This window comes from Herpailurus yagouaroundi, unplaced genomic scaffold, assembly GCF_014898765.1.
Source record: "Herpailurus yagouaroundi ecotype Mexico unplaced genomic scaffold, PumYag 159, whole genome shotgun sequence".
In the NCBI taxonomy this organism is placed as follows: Eukaryota; Metazoa; Chordata; class Mammalia; order Carnivora; family Felidae; genus Herpailurus; species Herpailurus yagouaroundi.
This window is the reverse complement of record NW_024412400.1, coordinates 6127643-6151886: the sequence shown is the minus strand read 5'-3', so window position 1 is coordinate 6151886 and position 24244 is coordinate 6127643. Positions and strand designations below refer to the sequence as shown.

Here is a 24244-nt window from a genome sequence, read left to right as displayed (position 1 = left end):
TTTTGCAAGTGCTGGCTGTAGTGTTATATATAACTCAATAAGACAGTTTGTTAATTGCTCGATTCTTCTATATCTTTACTGTTTGGGTCTAGCTGCTTTTTAAGTTTTTGAGAGAAAAAAATGTTAAAATCTCCTACATGTTTGTTATTGTATCTGTTTTTCTTCTAGTCTTATAAAATTTTGTTTATGCATTTTGAGGCTAAACCATTTGTGTGTACACATTTTAAATAGTATCTCTTGGATGGACTTTTTTCAACCTTTGTCCACTATGAAATGTCCTTTTTTCCTTTCTATTAATGCTTCTCGCCTTCTCTGATATTAGTAAATCCACACCACCTTTCTTGTGCATAAAATTTAATGTATCTTTATCCCTCCTTATATTGTCAATCTTTTTGTACCCTCACTTTTAAGGTTATCTCATATAAGCAGCATTTAGTTGGTTTTTGTTCTTATTCACAGTCTGAAGGTCCTTCTCTTTTAATTGGGGTACCTGGTCCATTTACATGTCATGTAATTATTGTTGCTTTTCATTCCATTCCTTCTTGCATTTCTCTGCTTCCATATGAGTGTTATTTTCTTCTGATTAAAAATTCCTTTGGTGTAGATCTTCTGGTGATGGAATTATCATTATCTGATAGTGAATTACCAGTTTTCATCTGAGAATTTCATTTTATCTTCATTTTTTCTAAGTTTATTTATTTATTTTTAAGAGAGAGAGAGGGAAGGAGGGAGGGAGGAGAGGGCATGAGTGGGGGGTTGCAGAGAGAATCCCAAGCAGGCTCAATGCTCAGCATAGAGCCTGACACAGGGCTTGATCTCACGACCGCGAGATCATGACCTGAGCCCATACCAACAGCTGAATGCTTAACGGACTGAGCCACCCAAGCATCCCAACTTATCGTTGAAATTTTTGAAGAATATTTTCACTGGGTTTAGAATTCTAGATTGAAAGTTACTATCTTTCATCACTTTGAAGCTTCCAAGTATTTGCTAGCTTCAAACATTCCCATTAGAAGGTGGTGGGTCTTTTTTCTCCAGATGCTTTAAGTTTGGGTTTCCCCTACCTTTTCTTTGGTTTAGAACAGAATTTTACTATAATATGCCTGGGTATGATTTTCTTTTATATTACTCTGCTTAGGGTTGTTAGTGGTTTGCTCTATGGCTTGATGTCTTCATTACTTTTTGGTCACTGTCATCCACTAAGTTTTCCAACCCTGCTGCTGCCCCCATGCTCTCTCTCCTCCCAATTACACAATAGACCTGCTTACTAGGTCCCATATTTTTAAATGCCACTTTCTGTATTTTTTCTTCTTTTTTCCCTTTGTGTTTTAGTTTGGATCATTTCTACTGACCTCCCTGTAAGTATTATCTTCATCTGTGTCTAATTTGCTGGTAAGCCCTTCCATTGAGTAATTTCAGTTCTAGAATTTTCATTTCTTGTAGATTCCTATTCTTCAGGTTATCTAGTTATAATACAGCCATAACTGGAAATCTGCCTAATACATGTATGTTTCTAACACTTGGTTTTGAGATACTAGACTTATAAGAGTTGTAAAAAATAATCCAGAGAATTCCCATATGGTCTTCACTCAGCTTCTCCTTATGTTAACATTTTCATAACAAGAGAACTATGATCGAAACTAAGAAATTAAGCTTGTTACAATATATTAACTAAAGTAAGAATCTATGTAAACTTTTCCAATTTGTCCACTAACTTCCTTTTTCCATTGCTGGATCAAATCCAAAACTTGAAATTCCATTAGGTTCCCATGTCTTTTTAATCTCCTAGGATCTGTGACAGTTCCTTAGTCTTTCCTTGTTGTCCATGACCTTAAGCATTTTAGAGAGCACTGGTCAGTTATTCTGCGCAGTGTCCTTCTAGAATGGTCTTCAGTTGGGTTGGTCTGATGTTTACTCATGATTACATTGAGGTTATGCATTATTTACAAGAATATCATACAAGTGATGTGCCCTTCTCAGTATGTCATATTGGAGGTATATGATACGTATTAGCAGTGATGTTAAAATTAATCATTTGGTCAAAGTCCTATCTGCCATGATTTGCCATGGCACAGTTACTATTTTTCTTTTGTAATTACAAAGTATTTGGGGAGAGACTATGCAATCATCTGTTTCTGCTAAAACTTTTACCCCCAATTTCATCATCTATTGGTATATCCTGCCTGCAGATTTTATCAGTGTGATATTTAATGGTAACTTTTTTATTTCTTTCATTCTTTCTATGTATTAATTAGAATTATTCTGAGCCACTTGGCTGGCTCAGTTGGTGGAGCCTGCGACTCTCGATCTCGGGGCTGTGAGTTTAAGTCTCACACTGGGTATGGAGATTACTTTAAAATTACAAAAATGTTTTAAACTAACTTAGAATCCTTCTGTAACAAAGAGTCATCCCTTCTCCTCCATTTATTTATTCAGATGTTTACTTATTCAGTATGAATTCATGGACTTTATTTTATTCTTCGGGTTACAATCTGAATACCATTATCATTTATTTTGTTGTTTGAAATGTTTCAACTTTGGCCATTGAGAGCTCTGTGTCCTTTTGATATGCCCCCTCTTCCTGTCTCTCTTTTTCTTTCTCTCATCACTTCCTTACACCTTATGGCACCACAAGATGTTCTAAGGTCACATATTTCCCCTGTCTCAGCCCTGGAATTAACTAATGTACCAAGGAGCCCTAGTGCCTTTTATTGGAGAATGGTACTTAGAAACCAAGATGTGGACACTAGGTATGCTAAGTGCTGCTAGGATGCCACGATTTCTGTTCCTCTCGGTAGCTGCAACTAGGAAATACATTCAAGTGTACTAACTTATGCATTCACACACATCTATATTTATTCTTGTATGTATCCACCTGTATGTGTAATACATAAACACATTTCGAAACCACAAATCCATTATTTGTATCTCTGACTACAACCCAGCACCCAAGAGCTGATTCTAGCACTCCCTTTCCTTATTTGTAACTTCTTTCTGCAACAGTGAAAAACCTAATTCTCATCCATATATTTTTAAAATTTAAGATGTTTCATCAATATAAAGTTTATGAAAAACTTATAACCATAAATTCTTCTCTGAAATGTACTAATTATGTATGATTCTTTGTGTACCATGGGTGGCTCCTTCCAGCCACATGTACTCGATTTTACACAGTCATATTATGTTGTACTTTAATTTTTAACATTATTATACATATACATCCCCATATATTTAAACATTTTTTCATCCTTAGCAACCTTCTTTTTTAAATTCATTAATTGTGAGAAAGAGGGAGAGAGAGAGCGAGAAAGAAAGAGGCAGCATGAGTCGGGGATGGGCAGAGAGAAGGGGAGACAGAGAATCCCAAGCAGGCTCCGCACTGTCAGCACAGAGCCTGACGCAGGGCTCGAACTCATGAGATCGTGACCTGAGCCGAAATCAAGGGTCGGATGCTTAATCAACTAAGCCACCCAGGCACCCTGCAATGTTCTAAAGGAATAAATACCTTACTAATCCACTTGTGGGCTGTTATTCACTAACTTATCAAACGCGTTATAAGTTATTTTCTCTCTCCCCTGCACACACACACACTTGGCTTTTTTTTTTAGTAAAATATGACACCTTTTATTTGTTCTTGATTTATCAGGGGTAGGCAAGGCCAAGAAGTAGACCCATATTGAGTATTTATGTAATTTAGTCCATACATATTTACTGAGGAACTACTATATGCTGAGCACTGAAACTAAAATAACGCAAGCCTAGAAATAATTCCTGCCCTTGTTGGGCTTACAGTCTAGTGGGAAAGATAAATATAAAATTGTGCCACCAAAGAGCAAATGGTGGGAAAGGGCCTGCAATCAGGACATTTAATCCAGTCGGGAAAGGTCAGGGTGAATTTCCAGAGAAGTGACAACTCAGCAATAGGAAAGGGATGAGCCCTAGAGGACCAGGCAAAGGCAGGAGGGAGGACTGGTCCACGGCAGTCTGTGACCACCTCATCTACAGGCTTCCACAGATGGCACCTTCCAGTCCTGCATAAGGGTCTGTCACACGGCCCTGAGCAGCTCTTTCTCTGCCCTATTCCACCCCCCAACTGAAATTATTTTTACCCCCTTTCTTGGAGTCTTTGCCAACTTCTGCAACTGTCCTTGAAATCTGATGACCAGACACAGAGGTCCAAAAGAGAATATATCACTGTTACATTTAAGGAATTAAAAAAAAAAAAAAAATCACTGGGGCGCCTGGGTGGCTCAGTCGGTTGAGTGCCCGACTTCGGCTCAGGTCATGATCTCACAGTTTGTGAGTTCAAGCCCCGCGTCGGGCTCTGTGCTGACAGATCAGAGCCTGGAGCCTGCTTCGGATTCTGCGTCTCCCTCTCTCTCTGCCCCTTCCCTGCTCATGCTCTGTCTCTGTCTCTCAAAAATGAATAAACATTAAAAAAAAATTTTTTTTTAATTGCTTTAACATTTAACACATAAGACTGACATGTTTGCCCGCTTTTGCCCTGGGTGCTTGAGAGCTCATAAAGAATAATGGACTGCTCTTTAAACTCTAAAGTACAATACACATGTATGTGAAAGAACTTGCCACGATTAGGCCTGGCAGTCTTTGCATCTGGTGAGCAGAGTTGGCGGCTACTAAGCTGGGTCTCAGTCTGATTCCCTAGGATGGTGGAGGCGAGAATGAAAATGAAGGAGGCTAGGGAAAAGGAATCAGGAGAGTCCCTATAACTACTCTCAGAGGGATCACTGTATATGCTGTTAAGTGAAACAAGCAAGGTGCAGAGGACAGTAAGAAGGAGAGGGGTTCAAGTACATCCATATATTTGCTTATGATTCCAAAAAGAAACAATGGAAGAACGCAAACTAATGAAAATAGTTACTTGTCGGGTAAGGAGAGCATAAGGAAGAGGGGAAAGGAGAACGAAGTGAAAGAAAGTTTCTTTTTATATTTTTTAAATTTTTTAAATGTTTTTATTTATTTTTGAGACAAAGAGAGACAGAGCATGAGCAGAAGAGGGGCAGAGAGAGGGGGAGACACAGAATCTGAAGCAGGCTCCGGGCTCTGAGCTGTCAGCACAGAGCCCGACACGGGGCTCGAACTCACGGAGTGTGAGATCATGACCTAAGCAGAAGTCGGACGCTCAACCGGCTGAGCCACCCAGGCGCCCCAGAAGGTATCTTTTTAAATAGAGAATCACAGCCAATAAATGCAGGAGGAGTAACAGAATTAGAACTCACCATTTTATAACCCTTAATTTTGTTTAAAAAAAAAATGGATCTAGGTAATAATCATCTAAGGCTTCTAAGGCCACTACAAGAAAGGTTGATAAAAACTTCATAAATGACGGTTCAGGCTCGCAGCACCCAAAACCATTCTTTCCTGGTAATAGGAAAAGCAGATACACGCCTCCGGATGGGATATAATAAGAAATACATAGCACCACCAAAGTATTATTCTTGCCAAGAAAAGAAAAAAAACTGAACGTGAATCTAATCAAATGTCTACATCGAACTCTAAGTTTATAGAAATAGGAACAAAGGAACGTGTTTCGTGTCACCACAATGATACAATCAGCCAAATCCAGGATTTATGAAACTACAGCTTCAACAAATAAAGGGCCTTCTTAAAAAGTAGGTTGAGGGGCTTCTGGTCCAAGACCACAACGTGGGAAGACCCAGAACTCACCTCTTCCACAGACGCTCTAACCCTCCACCTATTTACAGTGAAATTCCTCCTGAAGAAGGGCCAACTGAACAGCTGCTCCACGACAGGAGACAGAGAGACCACACAGAGAATGGCAAGAGAGATGGGGAACAGTCACAGCGGGAACCCCTACCCCCAATGCCGCAAACTGCAGCAGGGAGGGAGGATATTGAAGGCACAGTTAAAAAAAAAAAGCAGTAGTTGAACAGGGCAACTAGAATATAAAGGATCCAGCCTTAGGACTCTGCCGGACGGTGAGAGCTGCTGAAACTCTCCGGCTGGCTAGCACTCCTCCGCCAGCCGATTACACAGCCAAGAGCAGGGTCTGGGCACCAGAGCTGGCCTGGCACCTCCCCTAGCACATATGAGCCCCAGCTATCCCACCACCGCGGCCCCAACACAGTGCGTATTGAGACACCCCTGGTCAGCGCTCACTGCAACTCCAGCCATCACAAATGCAAAGCATCCCGGAACACCCCAGGCTGCCACCACCACTGTGCCAGAGTTGCCGGGTCACCCCCGGCATAAAGCACCCTGGCACCCCCTGGCCCATGCCCACCTCAGCTCCAGCTGCCCCACCAGGGTGTTCCTGTGCAGAGTATCCTAGGAAACTCGAGCCCATGCCATGCCTCAGCTCCAGCCACCTCGCAGGGGTGCCCCTTCCTGGGCCATCCAGGGTCTCCTGGTCCGTGCCTGCTTCAGCTCCAGATGCCCCCAAGGGCACTCCTGTGCAGACGCCCTGGGACATCTCAGCCTGTACCCACTTCACCTTTAGCCGTCCTGCCAGGGTGCCCTCTGCACAGAGAGTTCCAGGACCACCCCCAGACGGCACCGACTTCAGCTCCAGCCATCTCCCCAGGACAGTTCCAGCATGGAGTACCCCAGAACCCCCTGCCCATGACAGCCACAGCTCTGACCAGCCAGCCTGTGAGAAGGTGGGGAAGGGACAGTAAAATATCTTCCAAACTGAGAAGGCGCTTTGTGACCAGAAGACAAAGCAGGTGAACCCACGCAATTTATAGAGTTTTATCCAGGGTCACTTACTGACAGGGGGAATCCGGGGGCCAGTGATTCAGGCAGCTGCCACATGGCTACTTTCCACAATGTCTGGACCTTAGCCCACAGATTTTATAAAGCGAAGGGGTGTGCAAAAGGGCACTGTAGTGAGATCAAAGGGTTCACATGCGCTTCAAAGGGTCTGCATACACCTAATTGATAGCTGGCCTTTAATTAGATCTCATGGTGCCACCTGCACATCAGGACTGGGGCGCCTGGGTGGCTCGATGGGTTGAGCACCCGACTCTTGATTTTGGCTCAGGTCAAAATCCTGAGGGTGGTGGGATTGAGCCCCACGTCAGGCTCTGCACTGAGCATAGAGCCTGCTGAAGATTCTCTCTCCCTCTCTCTCTCTCTCTCTCTCTCTCTCTCTCTCTCTCTCTCTCTCTTTCCTTCTGCCCCTCCCCTCCACTTGCTCTCTCTGTCTTTAAAATTAAAGGAAAGCAGAGGTGGGGGGGAAGGAAGGAAAAAGACTATGTTATCTCTAACAGATCTCTAACAGAAGCAAGCTTCCCTCCATCCCAACCTTGATGGGCATTTCTAACGTGTATATATTAGTCTCCAGGGGGCTTGGAACACGTAGCCCCGAGAGCGGTCACCTGACGAACGTGAACACGATGGAGGGCCAAAGATGAAGCCAGCATTGCCAGCCTTCCTGCACTTGACAGTCGCCAGGCGCACACCATCTACACAGAGGACAACCATACACAAGATTATCCCTTCAAGTTTAGAAGCAGCTGTTCCACCTAAGTCACACAAACACAGAAAGTCAAGCAAAATGAGACGAGAATACGTGCCAAAGAAAGAAAAAGACAACGCCTCAGAAAAAGAACTAAATGAAACAGCGATGAACAATGCATCTGACAAAAAGCTCAAAGTAATGGTCATAAAGATGCTCCCCAGGCTGGAGAGGAGGGTGGAGAAACTCAGTGAAAACTTCGACCCAGAGAAAGAAAATATAAAAAGAAACCAGAATTGAAGAATACAATAACCGAAGTGAAAAATGCACTGGAGAGAACCAACAGCAGATTGGCAGATACAGAGGAATGATTAGCAATCTGGAAGACAGGGTAATGGAGAGCAACCATGCTGAACAGCAAAAAGGAAAGAAAAAGATACAGGAGAGCAGGTTAAGGGATCCCTCAGACAACATCTAGTGAACAAATATTCACATTATAGGGGTCCCAGAAAGAGAAGAGAAGAAGGGACAGAAACTTTACTTGAAGATATAATAGCTGAAAATATCCCAGACTGGGGAAAGAGACATCCAGGCTCAGGAAGCACAGAGAGTTCCAAACAAGACGAAGCAGAGGAGGTCCACGCCATGACATGTAATGACTAAAATGTCTAAGATTAAAAATAAAGACTGGGTTTTAAAAGCAACAAGAGAGAAGCAACCAGTCACTACAGAGGAAACCCCATAAGCCTATCAGCTGATTTTTCAGCACAAACTTTTCAGGCCAGAAGGGAGTGGCATGACATATTCAAAATGTTGAACGTTAAAAACGTACAACAAAGACTATCCTACCCAGCAAGGTTATCACTCAGAATTGAAGGAGAGATAAAAAGCTTCCCAGAAAAACAAAAGTGAAAGGAGTCCATCACCACCAAATAGTCCTCACAAGGAATATGAAAGGGACTCCTTTGAGCGGAGAAAAAGGCATAATTAGAAATAAAATTATGAGAGGAAAAAAATTTAGGAGTAATAGTAAGCAAACAGTAAAGGTAGTGGAGTCATCACTTATAAAGCTTGTATGAAGTTGAAAAGACAAAAGAAGTAAAATCAATTATATCTAAAAAATTAGCTAAGGACTCACAAAATAAAAAGATGTTAAATATGGTAACATATATAAAATGTGGAGGGGAGAGTAAAAATGAAGTTCTTTTACAATGTATTTAAACTTAAGTGACCATCAACTTAATATAGACTGCTATATACTTAGGATGTTATATATGAACCTCAGGTTAACCACAAATCAAAAATCTTTTATGATACACAAAAAAACGAAGAGAAAGAAAGCCAAGCATAACATGAAAGAAAACAATCACAAGGAAAGATAGCAAGAGAAGAAAAGAACAGAAAAGAGCTACAAAATAACCAGAAAACAATTAACAAAATGACAGTAAGTTCAGACTTATCAATAATTAGTTTAAATGTAAATGGTCTAAATGCTCCAATCAAAAGACACAGGGTGACAAATAGATTAAAAAAAAAACACAACACCCCTCTCTATGCTGCCTACAAGAGACTCACTTCAGATCTGAAGACACATACACACTGAAAGTTAAGGAAGGGAAAAATATATTCTGTGCAAATGGAAGCAAGAAAAAAAAAAGCCAGGGTGGCAATACTTATATCAGGAAAAACAGACCTTAAAACAAAGACTGTAACAAGAGACAAAGAAGGGCATTACATAACAATAAAGGGATCAATATAATAAGAGGATATAACTATTGTAAATATCTATATACCCAATATTGGGGCATCTAAATATACAAAGCAAATATTAACAGAAATAAAGGGAGAAATTGACAGTAATATGATAATAGTAGAGGACTTTTTAAAAATGTTTATTTATTTTGAGAGAGAGAACACAGCAGGGGAGCGGCAGAGAGAGAGGGGGGACACAGAATTCGAAGCAGACTCCAGGCTCTGAGCTGTCAGAACAGAGCCCCACGCAGGGCTCGAACTCACAAGCTGTGGGATCATGACCTGAGTCAAAGTCAGATGCTTAACTTACTGAGTCACCCAGGAGCCCCAGAATACACATTCTTTTCAAATGCACATGGAACATACTCCAGGATAGAGCCCATGTTAAGCCACAAAACAACTCTCAATAAATTTGAGAAGAGTAAAGTCATATTAAGCATCTTTTCCAACCATGACAGTACAGAACTAGAAATCAATTACAAGAAAAAAACTAGAAAAAACGCAAACACGTGGAGGCTAAATAACATGCTAGTAAACAACCAATGGGACGATGAAGAAATCAAAGAGGAAATAAAAGAAATAGACTGAGACAAATGAAAATGAAAATACAATGGTCCAAAATCTTTGGGATGCAGTGAAAGTGGTTCTAAGAGGGAAACATACAGCAATACAGGCGTACTTCAAGAAATAAGGAAAAGCTTACCATAGTCTTCTCCCTAATTTTGTATATAGTTTTAAAATTCCATGAACCACTTTAAAAAAATAAGGAAGCTGATGAAGTGGGAGCTGTAAGGAAATAAGATTTTTGTTTTAAGTAAGCTCTATGGCCAGTATGGAACCCAACACAGGGCTTTGAACTCACAACCCTGAGATCAAGACATGAGCTGAGATCAAGAGTCAGAAGCTTAACGTGCTGAGCCACCCAGGTGCCCCAAGAAATAAGATTTTTACCTCATAAACTGGCCCAACTTCATAATCTGTGAAAAATCCGATTGATGGTTTAGCAAGAAACACTGGGGTATCAGCACAACTGTGGGAGGGCAAAAGAGGGGAGAAAAGCTGTTAATTTCATCCATGTGCTTCATGTAAAATAAATACACCCAAACCGGGGCGCCTGGGTGCCTCAGTCGGTAAAGCACCCGACTTTGGCTCAGGTCATGATCTCACAGTTCTTGGGTTCAAGCCCCGCATCGGGCTCTGTGCTGACAGATCAGAGCTGGAGCCTGCTTCAGATTCTGTCTCCCTCTCTCTCTGCCCCTCCCCTGCCCGTGCTCTGCCTCTCTCTGTCTCTCAAAAACAAATAAACGTTAAAAAACTTGTTTTTTAAATAAATATACCCAAACCATCAGAGATATTCACAAGATGTCATTTACTGGATTTTGTTCCTGTTGTTGAAGCAGGTTACAAAATAATTTTACTCCACGATAGAATCTTTGTGAAGATACGTACAGCTGCGTGTTTCATTTTCAATATGCATAGAAGGCTTCAGCTTTGGAAGCTCACATAGCAACATCCTAAACTGGGTTTTTAATATGGGTGCTGGTTTTCTTTGAAAATATTAATTTTCTAATTTTTCTTAATAAAAAGATATTTGACTTATAAATGTTAAATAGTTTTAAGTCCATTAAAACTATGAACTCATAGGGGCGCCTGGGTGGCGCAGTCGGTTAAGCGTCCGACTTCAGCCAGGTCACGATCTCGCGATCCGGGAGTTCGAGCCCCGTGTCAGGCTCTGGGCTGATGGCTCAGAGCCTGGAGCCTGTTTCCGATTCTGTGTCTCCCTCTCTCTCTGCCCCTCCCCCGTTCATGCTCTGTCTCTCTATGTCCCAAAAATAAATAAATGTTGAAAAAAAAATTTTTTTTTAAAAACTATGAACTCATAAAGCAATTCACTCCCTTCACGAGGACAATTAATGAAATAAGCCAAAGGCACTCACTGAAAGAAAATCACAATGTATGTCTGTTATTTGTCATTAATCAAATTTTACGTATTTTTATTCTTGAGTTTCTATTCCAAGACATAGGAGTGCAAAGAAGAACATGTGGCCACGGAGATTCCTCCCATCTGACCAAGACTGTCCAGATGTGAGCAGAGGACCAACACTAACCCGATTCCTCAAACCCCCGGCAGGTCAGAAAAGCACAGTCCAGGCCTCTGGGAGATGTCCGAAGGCCAGGCCTGTGGGGAGCCCGGAAGCCCTGCTCTGCTCTGATACTGACACCCTGTCCCCCAAAAGTCTAGGATCCTCCATGTCCCAGGCCAGACCCAGGACCTTCTGGGTCCTCCAACGGGTCTGACTTTCTGATCATACAAGTCAGGGAAAGACCCACCTCTCCACTGGCTCTCCACTCTGGAGGTCTCCTGTCAGCACTGGCTTCTTCGGAGGAAAGAGGAGAGACGTGCCTCCACGTAGAGTGTTAGGAGGGAAAAACCGGGGGTTTTTAAGGAAGCGGATCCGACTGTCCATTGTGGCAAGCAGAAGTCGCTCCAGTTCTCTCTGGGGCACAGGTAAGTGGTTCATCCAATTCTTATTCTTGGGCGGACCTGTTTTCTTTGAAACACACACACACAAAATAGAGAGTCAATGACAGGCAGGGGGACTGGGTGTGCTGGCATTTGGCCAGCCGCACGACCCACGGGTAATCAGTGCAAATCCTCCCCCCTATTTCGCTGTGGATCCACAGCATCCTGTGTCACCTGGAACTCCTTCCCCAACCCCCACAACCTCCCTGTGCCCACTGCCCCCACACCCCACCGCGCCCAGGCTTCCACACCAACCTGGACAGTCTTGCGCTTGGCCTCTAAAGATGAGTCCCATGTCAGACTGTCCACAGTGTAGTCCAGCTCCTCGTCAGACTTAGTGAGCATCTTCCTGCAGGGATCTTCAAGCTTCTTGGTCAGGTGCTTCTTTGGGACAGAACGCTTCTCACAACTGAATGTGAGTTTTGAACATCCAGGGACAGAGATGCCTGCGGCACCAAAGAACCAAACTGAAAGCTCCCACAGATGAAGTGGACATTTCTAAGATGCCTAAATAAAACCACCAAAGCCACTTTGAGACTTTTTCCTCAACTTTCACATTTATTATACTAGATATAATTGCTCTTCAGCATATAAATTATCCCTGGGACTTATTCTACGTACTCGAGACTTAGGAAATGAGTGTTACAGTATTTGTTTGATTGTCAAACATGGTCAAAGAACATGAGTAGATCGCTGCCTGCCTGTCCGCCTCTAACGCATGTACACATACCCTGTATGTGAACTTGCTTTTCAAACAGTTCACAGGAGAAATCAAAGTTTGTATTAGTTTTGTATACGTATAAGTTCATCCCCAAAAGGTTAAAGGAGAACGCTCATTGCTAGCAAGAATGCAATGAAACTGGCAGCAGTGCAAAACTTGGTAAATCCTCAATACATGTTAACTCTATCCTTATTCATCTGCATAACACCGAATTTCCAACTACCTTCACAATATTAAGTGGCTTGGTATCGCGTGACACTTAATTCTGCTACCTCTCTCTGGTCTGCCTTCTCTGTGCAGCTCAGGTCGTCAATGGAACTCTGTTCTCATCAGCACCCTTGATTCTCTGGATCACAACCTTCGCACCCCAAATACGCTTCTTGGCTCCAAAGCCTCAGACTGGGTGGCTGGCGAGCTCATCTTCCAAGCCTGGCACCGCTGGGCCATCTTGATATGTGGCCACGGAATCCACAGAGCAACTTCCCCCTGTCCATACACTGACTGTCCCAAAAGTCCACCTCCCTGCTTAAACCCACAACCAAGCTCCCACCCAACTCACTCTCAAAAGATCTTGCCTCCCACATTACAGGAAACCGGCTCAACATCACATACACATCGTTCTCTGGCTCCCTACTCAGTCTTCCCACCATACTCATTAAAGGAAAAAAAAGTTGTTATTTTCCTACATGGGGTATGGAAAGACCCCACGGTCCATGTTGTGACTCCGTCAGGAATTTGCTCCCTTACTTATCTAGGTTTTCAGACCCTCCCTCTCTTGGTTCATTCAACCACTTTTCTTTTTTGAGAGAGGGGGAGTGAGTGTGAGCAGGGGAAAGGTCGGGGGGGGGGGGGAGAGAGAATCCCAAGCAGGCTCCATGCTGTCAGTGCACAGTCTGACACAGGGCTCGAACTCACAAACTACGAGACTATGACCTGAGCCAAAAATCAAGAGTCAGATGTTTAACCAACTGAGCCACGCAGGTGCCTCCAGCTACTTTTCTAAACATTTTCATATCTCTCGGTGTTGAGCAGCTAAGAAGAATGCATATTCCACCCTGAGGAGTTGAGACTTTGGTCTTGCAGGTGTTAGGGAGTTAGAGAGGAAGTGGAATGCTTAGAACTGACCCTCCCAATAGTCATTATCAAATTAAACGAAAGGGAAAAAAATCCATGGGGGAAACGGCAGCCAAGGTGGCCCGTGCAGTCCTGCTACAGAACACCCCTGGAATGATACCAAAGGCTCGAACAGAGTACAGAAGCATTACCTTTAGGTGCAGAGCAAAATGGTACGGTATCACTGTAGTAATCATCCGGGCAGATCAAATGATGCTTCTGTAGCAGCACACTGTCCACACACCATCTGAAGATAGACTTCACTACATAGAAGGGAATAAGGACAAAGGTGTTTCAAGCATTACATTAAAGAACCTGAACCCCAAGTTTTTCATCCTCCAAACCTAAACCAGCTCACAAACTTCTTTCTCAGAACCCTGTGCAATCTTGAGATTAAAGAAACTAATCGTCAAATGATTACCAGCCACTTAAAAGAAGGCAACCATCAGACAAGGCTGTGTTGTGGTATTATTTGAGCTAACATACTGTGTGACTCACAGAGAGGTCTGTTAACAAAATATAATTAAGGAAAGTATGGTAGATCAAATAAATGGCCCCAACCCCTCACCCTTCTCTATATCCACACCCTTTGCCATATGACTTTGCAGTTCCTACAAGTAGGGACAGAGTACACTTCTTCACCCTTGACTTTGGCTGTGTGATGTACTTTGGCCAATGTTGGTAGGGGTTTGCACAGCTGAGCCTACTCTCTTGAGCCTTTGCCATCATGAGAAGAGCTTCCCTGCCCCTGAGAAGAGCTCCTGCCTCTTCACCTTGGACTCTAGCATGAATCCATGTTAAGCAGACTTGAGCCCAACTTGTAGCAAAGAGCCAAGTTCAGCTGGGCCCACAGCTTAAAGCTGGTCTAGCCAGCCAAGACTGGCTAGATCAGCCAACCCCAAACAGATCTACTGACAGACAAAAGAGTAAAATCTCATTTAATGAAGTGGGAAGTCAAGCATTAATATCCATGGTTGTTGTTGTTGTTGTTATTGTTGTTTTGCCTCTCTCATCCCTGAAATGCAGCTAGATCAACACCAAACCATCTTACACACCTAGAAAACTGATCTGAGGATTCACACAACAAACTGCACAACATGAACCACAGAACTCAGCAGGTATGTGGCGTGGAGAGGGGAACTCGGGGAGAGAGAACTTTGGAGGGCAGGGAGCTGTTTTTGCTTGTGAGGAGAGGACAGAGACAGGGGGTGGGAAAGTACAGGAAAAGCACTCCTCCTGAAAATAGCTGGAGAGAAAGAGAAAGAGTGGCAACACCTATAAGGGACTGAACATGAAAGGGAGAAAGGAGAGGGTTTAAATACCATTAAGACTCTATAAATAGGGGAGCACAGAATCTGTGACTCTGCAGCTTGATACCTGGCAGAGCTCTGGTGGGAAGGGCGAATTCCCAGGAGCACACAGCAGGGTTCGAGATATCTTTGGGCAACACAGGCAGAGGCGGTTCCCCTGAGAGGACATTTGGTAGAGGCTGTGAGGCCTCCCCACAGGCAAAGCTTCCAGTGGACCCTGGAGAACAGCCACGTTTGTTGGTGTTGGAACAACAATGTTAAGGGTGAAGCCTGGTGCCAGATGTGTGTTGTGATTTCCCATAATCCCTGAAACACTGCTGTTCACGATCCTGTGAACTTTCTCTGGGGCAGGCTAGTACCCAGCCACAGTCTCTGGGCATCTGCAGCAGTGCGGTCATGTGAACGAACATTCTGGGGGGTGGGCCAGCTCATGGAGACTCATCCCCAGAAGGTCTGAGCTGGTCAAAACTGCAGGACCCTCAGAAGTGAGTTTTATCTCAGCCCCATCTGAGATAAAACTCAGGAGGGAGGTGCCACCTAGCAGGACGATGGCTTGGTCGCGGACAGTGTAGAAGTGGGGAATGGACAGAAGCCTGAGACAATGGAGGAGTGCTTGATTGCCAGCTGGGGAGGGTACAGAGTTCTGATACTAGAGACTGGGTAGGTGGGTGACGCCATTTGACCCCTCCCGTGCATGTGCGTACACACATATACGTGAAACAATGATCGACCCCAGTAAACTAAGCAGCACCATCTATGGAGAATGGAGCTACTACACCAAGCCCCACCCAACTGGGTCAACTGTGCTCTAGAGGATCACCACAAATCTCTCTGCCTGCTAGTTTATGGCCTATAAAGTGCTTCATAGTTTGATTTCTAGGGGAAACTGGATGTAATTTCAATCATATTTCATTCTGTTTGCTGGCCCATCATTTCAAATTTTTTCCTTTTCTTATTCTTCAATACAGAAAGAGGAAAAAATTTATTTTTATTTACCATTTTCATAAAAAATATTTTTCTTAATTTTTCTCTATTTTTTACTTCTTTGTAAATTTTCCTAATTCTATTTTTACTTTCATCATTTCATTTTATTCTAGTTTATTGTATTCATTTTTAAAAATGTTTTTATTTATTTTTGGGAGAGAGAGAGAGACAGAGCATGCATGGGGGGGGGGGGAGGGGGGTAGAGAGAGGTAGATACAGAGTCCAAAGCAGGTTCCAGGCTCCAAGCTGTCAGCACAGAGCCCAACACAGGGCTCGAACCCACGAACTGTGAGATCATGACCTGAGCTGAAGTCGGATGCTCAACCGACTGAGCCACCCAGGCACCCTTAATTGTATTCATTTTTTTAAATTTTCAAATGATTTTTTTCCTTTTTTTCTCTTTTCTTTTCCTTTTTTGTCTATTCTATCGAGATTGTTTCAACAACCAGACCAAAACACACCTAGGATCTAGCATCCTTCATTTGATTTTTTTGTGTTGTTTTTAATTTCTTAATTTGTTTATTTATTTTATTTTATTAATTCTTTTTCTCCCTCAAAATGATGAAATGAAGGAATTCACTCCAAAAGAAAGAACAGGAAGATATAACAGCTTAATCAACAGAGATACAAGCAAGATGTCTGAACCAGAATTTAGAATCATGATAATAAGAATACTAGCTGGGGCTGAAAAAACCATAGAATCCCTTTCTGTGGAGATAAAAGTGGTAAAATCTAGTCAGGAGGAAATTTAAAAATGTTATAACTGAGACGCACTCTCAAATGGATGCCATGACAGCAAGGATTGATGAAGCAGAGCAGTGAATCAGCGATAAAGAGTATAAACTTTTGGAGAATAATGAAGCAGAAAAAAAGAGGGAAACTGAGGCAAAAGAGCATGATGTAAGAATTAGAGAACTCAGTGACTCATTAAAAAGGAATAAAATCTGACTCATAGGGGTCCCAGAAGATGAAGAGAGAGAAAAACGGGTAGAAGTTTTATGTGAGCAAATCACAGTGGAAAACTTTCCTAACCTGAGGAATGACACAGACATCAAAATCCAGGAAACACAGAGACATCCAATTAGATTCAACGAAAACCAACCATCAACAAGACATATCATAGTCAAATTCATAAAATACACAGACAAGGAAAGAATCATGAAAGCAGCAAGGGGAAAAAAGTCCTTAGTCTACAAGGAAAGACGGATCAGGTTTGCAGCAGACTTATGCACAGAAACATGGCAGGCCAGAAAGGAGTGGCAGGATATATTCAATGTGGAAAATTGGAAAAATATGCAGCCAAGAATTCTTTATCCAGCAAGGCTGTCATTCAAAATAGAAGGAGAGATAAAAAGTTTCCCAGACAAAAACTAAAGGAGTTCATGACCACTAAATCAGCCCTGCAAGAAACTTTAGGGGGGGTACTCTCTGAGGGGAGAAAAGATGGAAAACAATAAAAACAAAAAAAGACCAAAACCAACAAAGACTAGAAAGGACCAGAGAACACCACCAGAAACTCCAACTCTACAGGCAACATAATGGCAATAAATTCATATCTTTCAGTATTCACTCTAAATGTCAATGGACTAAATGCTCTAATCAAAAGACATAGGGTAACAGAAGGGATAAGAAAACAAGATGCATCTATATGCTGTTTACAAAAGACCCATTTTAGACCTAAAGTCACCTTCAGGTTGAAAGTAAGGGGATGGAGAACCATCTATCATGCTAATCATTGCCAAAAGAAAGCCAGAGGAGCTATACTTATGTCAGACAGTCTAGATTTTAAAATAAAGACTGTAACAAGAGATTAAGAAGGGCATTATATTATAACTAAGGGGTCTATCCACCAAGAAGATCTAACAATTATAAACATTTATGCTCCAACATGAGAGCACCCAAATATATAAATCAATTAATCACAAACATACAGAAACCCATTGATAATAATACCATAATAGTAGGGGACTTCAACATCCCCACTTACGGCAAATGGACAGATCATCTAAACAGGAAATCAACAAGGAAACAATGGCTTTGAATGACACACTGGACTGGATGGACTTAACAGATATGGTCAGAACATTTGATTCTAAAGAAGAATACACATTCTTCTCAAGTGCACATGGAACATTCTCCAGAATAGATCACATACTTGGAACATAAATCAGTCCTCAACAAGTACAGAAAGAACAAGATTATACTGTGCATATTTTCAGACCACAAAGCTATGAAACGCAAAATCAACCACAAGAAAAAATTTGTTAAGACAACAAACACTTGGTGACTGAAGGACATCCTACTAAAGAATGAACGGTCTAACCAAGAAGTTAAAGAGGAAATTAAAAAGTACACGGAAGCCAATGAAAATGATAACACCACAGCCCCAAAACTCTGTGATGCAGCAAAAGTGGTCGTAAGAGGGAAATATATAGCAATACAGGCCTTCCTAAAGAAGGAAGAAAGATCTCAGATACACAACCTAACCTTACACCTTAAAGTGATGGAAAAAGAACAGCAAATAAAACCCCAAACCAGCAAAACGGGGGAAATAATAAAGATTAGAGCAGAAATCAATGCTATTGAATCCAAAAAACAAACAAACAAACAAACAAACAAACAAACAAATAAACAAAACAGTAGAACAGATCAATGAAACCAGGAGCTGGTTCTTTGAAAGAAATAACAAAATTGATAAACCCCTAGCCAATTTGATCAAAAAGAAAAAGGAAAGGACCCAAATAGATAAAATCATGAATGAAAGAGGAGAGATCACAACCAACACTGCAGAGATACAAACAATAATAAGAGAATATTATGAGCAATTATATGCCAATAAATTGGGCAATCTGGAAGAAATGGACAAATGCCTAGAAACATATAAACTACCAAAACTGAAACAAAGAGAAATAGAAAATTTGAATGACCTATAACCAGTAAAGAAATCAAATTTGTAATAAAAAATCTCCAAAAAAACCAAAAACCAAAACAAAACAAAACAAAAAAAAAAAAAAACAAAAAAAAACAAAAAAAACAAGAGTCCAGGGCCAGATGACTTTCCAGGGGAATTCTACCAAACATTGAAAGAACAGTTAATACCTATTCTTATGAAGCTGTTCCAAAAAATAGAAATGGAAGGAAAACTTCCAAACTCATTCTATGAAGCCAGCATTACCTTGACTCCAAAACCAGACAAAAACCCCACTAAAAAGGAGAGCTACAGACCAGTTTCCCTGATGAACATGGATGTAAAAATCCTCAATAAGATACTAGCCAACCAAATCCAACAATACATTAAAAGAATTATTCACCATGACCAAGTGGGATTTATATCTGGGATGCAGGGCTGGTTCAATATCCACACATCAATCAGTGTGATTCTTCACATCAATAAAAGGAAGGACAAGAACCACATGATCCTCTCAATAGATGCACAGAAAGCATTTGACAAAATACAGCACCTTTCTTGATAAAAAACCCTCAAGAAAGTAAGGATAGAAGGATCATATTTCAAGACCTTGAAAGACCCAATGCTAATCTCATCCTCAATGAGGAAAAACTGAGAACTTCACCCTAAGTTCAGGAACGTGACAGGGATGTCCACCCTCGCCACTATTATTCAACATAGTACTGAAGTCCTAGCTTCAGCAATCAGAAAACACAAAGGAATAAAAGGCATCCAAATGGGCAAGGAGGAAGTCAAACTTTAACTCTTTGCATATAACATGATACTCTATATGGAAAACCCAAAAGATTCCACAAAAAAACTGCTAGAACTGATGCATGAGGTCAGCAAAGTCGCAGGATATAGAATCAATGCACAGAAATCGGTTGCATTTCTATACAATTGTAAAGCAATAGAAAGAGAAATCAAGGAATCAATCCCATTTACAATCGCACCAAAAACCATAAAATATCTAGGAATAAACCTAGTCAAAGAGGTGAAAAATCTATACACTGAAAACTATAGAAAGCTTGTGAAATAAATTGAAGAAGACACACACACACACACACACACACACACACACACACACACGGAAAAATATTCCATACTCATGGATTGGAAGAACAAATATTGTTAAAATGTAGACACTACCCAAAGCAATCTACATATTCAATGCAATCCCGATCAAAGTAACACCAGCATTCTTCACAGAGCTAGAACAAACAATCCTAAAATTTGTATGGAACCAGAAAAGACCCCGAAGAGCCAAAGCAATCCTGAAAAAGAAAAGTGAAGCTGGAGGCATCACAATCCCGGATTTCAAGATGTATTTCAAAGCTGTAATCATCAAGACAGCATGGTGCTGGCACAAAAACAGACACTCAGGTCAATGGAACAGAATACAGAACCCAGAAATGGACCCACAAATGTATGGCCAACTAACCTTTGACAAAGCAGGAAAGAACATCCAAATGGTGCTGGGAAAACCGTACAGCAAATGCATTAGAATGAACCTGGACCCTTTTCTTATACCATACCCCAAAATAAACTCAATATGGATGAAAGACCTAAACGTAAGACAGGAAGTCATCAAAATCCTAGAGGGGAAAGCAGGCAAAAACCTCTTTGACCTCAGCTGCAGCAACTTCTTTCTCAACGCGTCTCTGGAGGCATGGGAAACAAAAGCAAAAGTGATCTATTGGTATCTTATCAAGATAAAAAGCTTCTGCACAGCGAAGGAAACAATCAGCAAAACTAAAAAGCAACCTATAGAATGGGAGAAGATATTTGCAAATGACATATCAGATAAAGGGTTAGTATCCAAAATCTATAAAGAACTTATCAAACTCAACACCCAATAAACAAATAATCCAGTGAAGAAATGGGCAAAAGACATGAATAGACACTTGTCCGGAGAAGACATCCAGATGGCCAACAGACACATGAAAAAATGCTCAACATCATTCATCATCTGGGAAATACAAACCAAAACCACAATGAGATACCACCTCACAGCAGTCAGAATGGCTAACATTAACAACTCAGGCAACAACAGATGTTCGTGAGGATGTGGAGAAAGAGGATCTCTTTTGCACTGCTGATGGGAATGCAAACTGGTGCAGCCACTCTGGAAAACAATATTTAGGTTCCTCAAAAAAGTTATAAATAGAACTACCCTATGATGCAGCAATTGCAGTACTAGGTATTTATCCAAGGGATACAGGTGTGCTGTTTCGAAGGGGCACTTGCACCCCAATGTTTATAGCAGCACTATCGACAATAGCCAAAGTATGGAAAGAGCCCAAATCATCGACGGATGAGTGGATAAAGAAGATGTGGTGTGTGTGTGTGTGCGCACGCGCGCGCACACACACACGCACACACACACACAATGGAGTATTACTCAGCTATCAAAAAGAATAAAATCTTGCCATTTGCAATGACGTGGATGGAGCTAGAGAGAATAATGCTAACCAAATCAAATCAGTCAGAGAAGGACAAATACCATATGATTTCACTTATGTGTGGAATTTAAGATACAAAACAGATGAACATAAGGGAAGGGAAGCAAAAATAATATAAAAACAAGAAGGGAAACAAAACATAAGAGACTCATAAATACAGAGAACAAACTGAGGGTTGCTAGAGGGCTTGTGGGTGGGGGGGATGGGCTGAATAGGCAAGGGGCACTAAGGAAGACACTTGTTGGGATGAGCACTAGGTGTTATACATAGGGATGAATCACTGGAATCTACTCCTGAAATCATGATTGCACTATATGCTAACTTGGATGTAAATTTACAAATTAATTAATTAATTAAATTTTTAAAAATATCCATGGTTGATGATCCAAGGAAGAGTGGTAGAGACACGTTATTTAGATGTATCAAGAAGAATCAAAGCTGAAAACATGGCCACCTTTGGCAAGTGGACTGAGGTTGGGAGAGGTGGCACGGAGGATTTTTTTTTTTTTAGAGCATTTTTAGGTTCTTAGCAAAATTGAGAACAAAGATGTCCTATATACTCCCTGCTGCCCCCACACACACAGCCTCCTGCATTATTAACGTCCCCACACTAGAGTAGTATGTGTGTTACAATTGACGATCCCACACTGACACATCATTTTCACATAAAGTCCTTGGTTTACATTACAATTCACTCTTGGTGGTGTGTATCTAAGGGTTTAGACAAATTTATAATGTCATGCATGGGGGACGGCTTTTTATATTTCATCCGAAGCTTCTCTAAACCATTTGAGTTTTTAAAATCATGTATATGAAGAGTTTGATTAAAAAATAAGGAATAAGTAAGATGAATGGAAGACTCAGAAGTCTTCAAAGTTTGTTGTTTGCTGCATTAACCAACATGGTGCCTGTAACTGGCCTTGCCCTTTGGAGTTTCCCTATAACCCAGGATATAGGTGAGACAAGTGAAAAATATGTGTTTCTCTCATGATATTTGTTAATTTAGGAGTTTCAAGATTTTGCCTAGTTACTGTTATAATCAGGGTTCAATGACGAAAACAGAAATCACTCTCTGTAGATCATATATAAAGAGCTAAATGTAGGGGATGATGGAAAGGGAGACAGAACGTCAGGGAAGCTATTGCTACCAACTTCGGCCAGCAGCACTGAGGTAGGGAGTTCTCAAGAAGTTATCTGGAAGCTGCTGTGAAATTCACAGCTGCTCAGTTATCTGCCTGCTACTGCTTCTGGAGAACAGTGACCTCCCCTTCCAAAACTCGCCCAAATCTCTCATGAGCGACCTAGCCTGGAAACCTCGGGGAAAGGTGCATTCTGGGAAACGTGGTCCTTGGCCTCTCCTGTGCAATAGAGACCTCAGCAGAGGGTGGCGGGAATGCCAAGTTCTGTTCCATCCCAGTTCCCAACGACTTTGGTATTGGCCTATTTGAAATATTAAAAGATAAAACTTCCATACAAAGGGCAGGGAGTGTGTGGGATGGAGACGTATTGTCTTCTGATACCATTCCCTCCACGGTCCTCTCCCAGGCTGTGGACAGTTAGGTGTTATGTCTGCAGAAGCAGGGGGCAGTTCATTTGTCAGATCTTTGGAAAGTCTCTCTCCATGTCTGGCCTGGATTATGTACCAGGTGAGCCTTGGAAAACCCTGCACTGGCCTCGTGACCATCCTCCACCACCTGGGAAGAGTGGGCTGCCTACACCGACCCTATACTCTTGAGCATGGCTCTGTTCCATTCCCTGAGAGATAATGTGGGCAATTTACCAGCAAGGGAAGGGAATGGAAGCACAAGATGTTCTGATCCTCTCTCCGCCTCCCCTCCCCGACTGGAGAATTTACATGTTTTTCACCTTGTGACATTTAGCAAATAGAGAAAGGCGGCCTCTGTGCCTAAAAAAGAAAGGTTTCAGGGGAATGTCATCATCATCAATCACCGAAGTTATAAAAAAGGTTTGGGGCACCTGGGTGGCTTAGCTGGTTGAGCGTGTATTAATTTCAGCTCAGGTCATGATTCCAGGGTCATGGGAATGAGCCCCAAGTCAGGCTCTGCATTGAGCGTGGAGCCTGCACCTACTTATGATTTCCAATCTCCCTCTCTCTCTCTCTCTCTCTCTCTGTCTCTCTCTTTCCCCTGCCCCCCGCCTCTGCCCCTCTCTCCCCAACTCACACACTCTCTAAAACAAAAAACAGTTCCTGGGTCACCTCATGCTCCTCCATTTCCCCCACCTGCCACCCAGAAGCAGGAACCAGAGGGATGTCCATGGAACTGGATTAAGATCTCTACTTCTGCTACTTTTGAAATAAAAAAAGAGAAACGTTACCAGAGGAAGGCTGAGAAACCAGAGCAGATAATGTCTGATTATAACTATATTATCTTGGGTAAAAAATAAAATGAAGGTCATTGAAAAACTCCCCTGACTGAGGTTGCTCAGTTCTCAATGTTTTATTTCACTTTCACTTAAAAACAACCAAACATTTCATCCCCCTTGATCTCTAGCAAGAAGAATCCCACCAAGACAAGAAGAGCATCAGACTTCTGGGGCTCAGGGGCCATCAGGCAACCAATAGTACCTCCTGAGAATCTGCTACCAATAATCTCTGCCAAGTCCACGGTGGAGGGAGGGGTGCTGGCAGCTACACAACTCTGCTGTGGGGTGGGGGGCACAGGACGAGATACAGAATGTGCACCGAGTGTTCACTCTCCACTGGGCTGGGCCTCAGAGGTGGCAGGCCTGACCAAGGTTAGGGCCTCATACCCAGGGCCACGCCTTGAGGGAAGGCATCTACACCTGTGGGACACCAGGCCTGCTCTTGTCACCAATCCTTCCTCCTCCTCCTGATAGAAGCTGAGCTCTGACAGCAGACTCACTCAAGTTCAAATGTGGGCCCCAGTACTTCTGAGTCGTGGGAATTTAGGGAAGTTATTTGACCCTTTCTCTCAGTTTCGTTCCTGTAGCTATAAACTGGAGAGGAA

General features: G+C 42.1%; 1 protein-coding gene across 3 annotated transcripts in view; it reads right to left on the bottom strand.

The window, feature by feature from the left end:
* DLEC1 (DLEC1 cilia and flagella associated protein) overlaps nucleotides 1-24244 on the bottom strand; it is a 79699-nt gene that overhangs the window by 40849 nt on the left and 14606 nt on the right. For all 3 annotated transcript variants that reach the window (XM_040479795.1, XM_040479794.1, XM_040479796.1), the window contains exons 3-6: nucleotides 13704-13814; nucleotides 11973-12163; nucleotides 11525-11745; nucleotides 10145-10223 (exon numbers count right to left, since the gene is read on the bottom strand). In XM_040479795.1, coding sequence (XP_040335729.1) covers nucleotides 10145-10223; nucleotides 11525-11745; nucleotides 11973-12163; nucleotides 13704-13814 — 602 coding nt within the window. The remainder of the gene's footprint in view (nucleotides 1-10144; nucleotides 10224-11524; nucleotides 11746-11972; nucleotides 12164-13703; nucleotides 13815-24244) is intronic.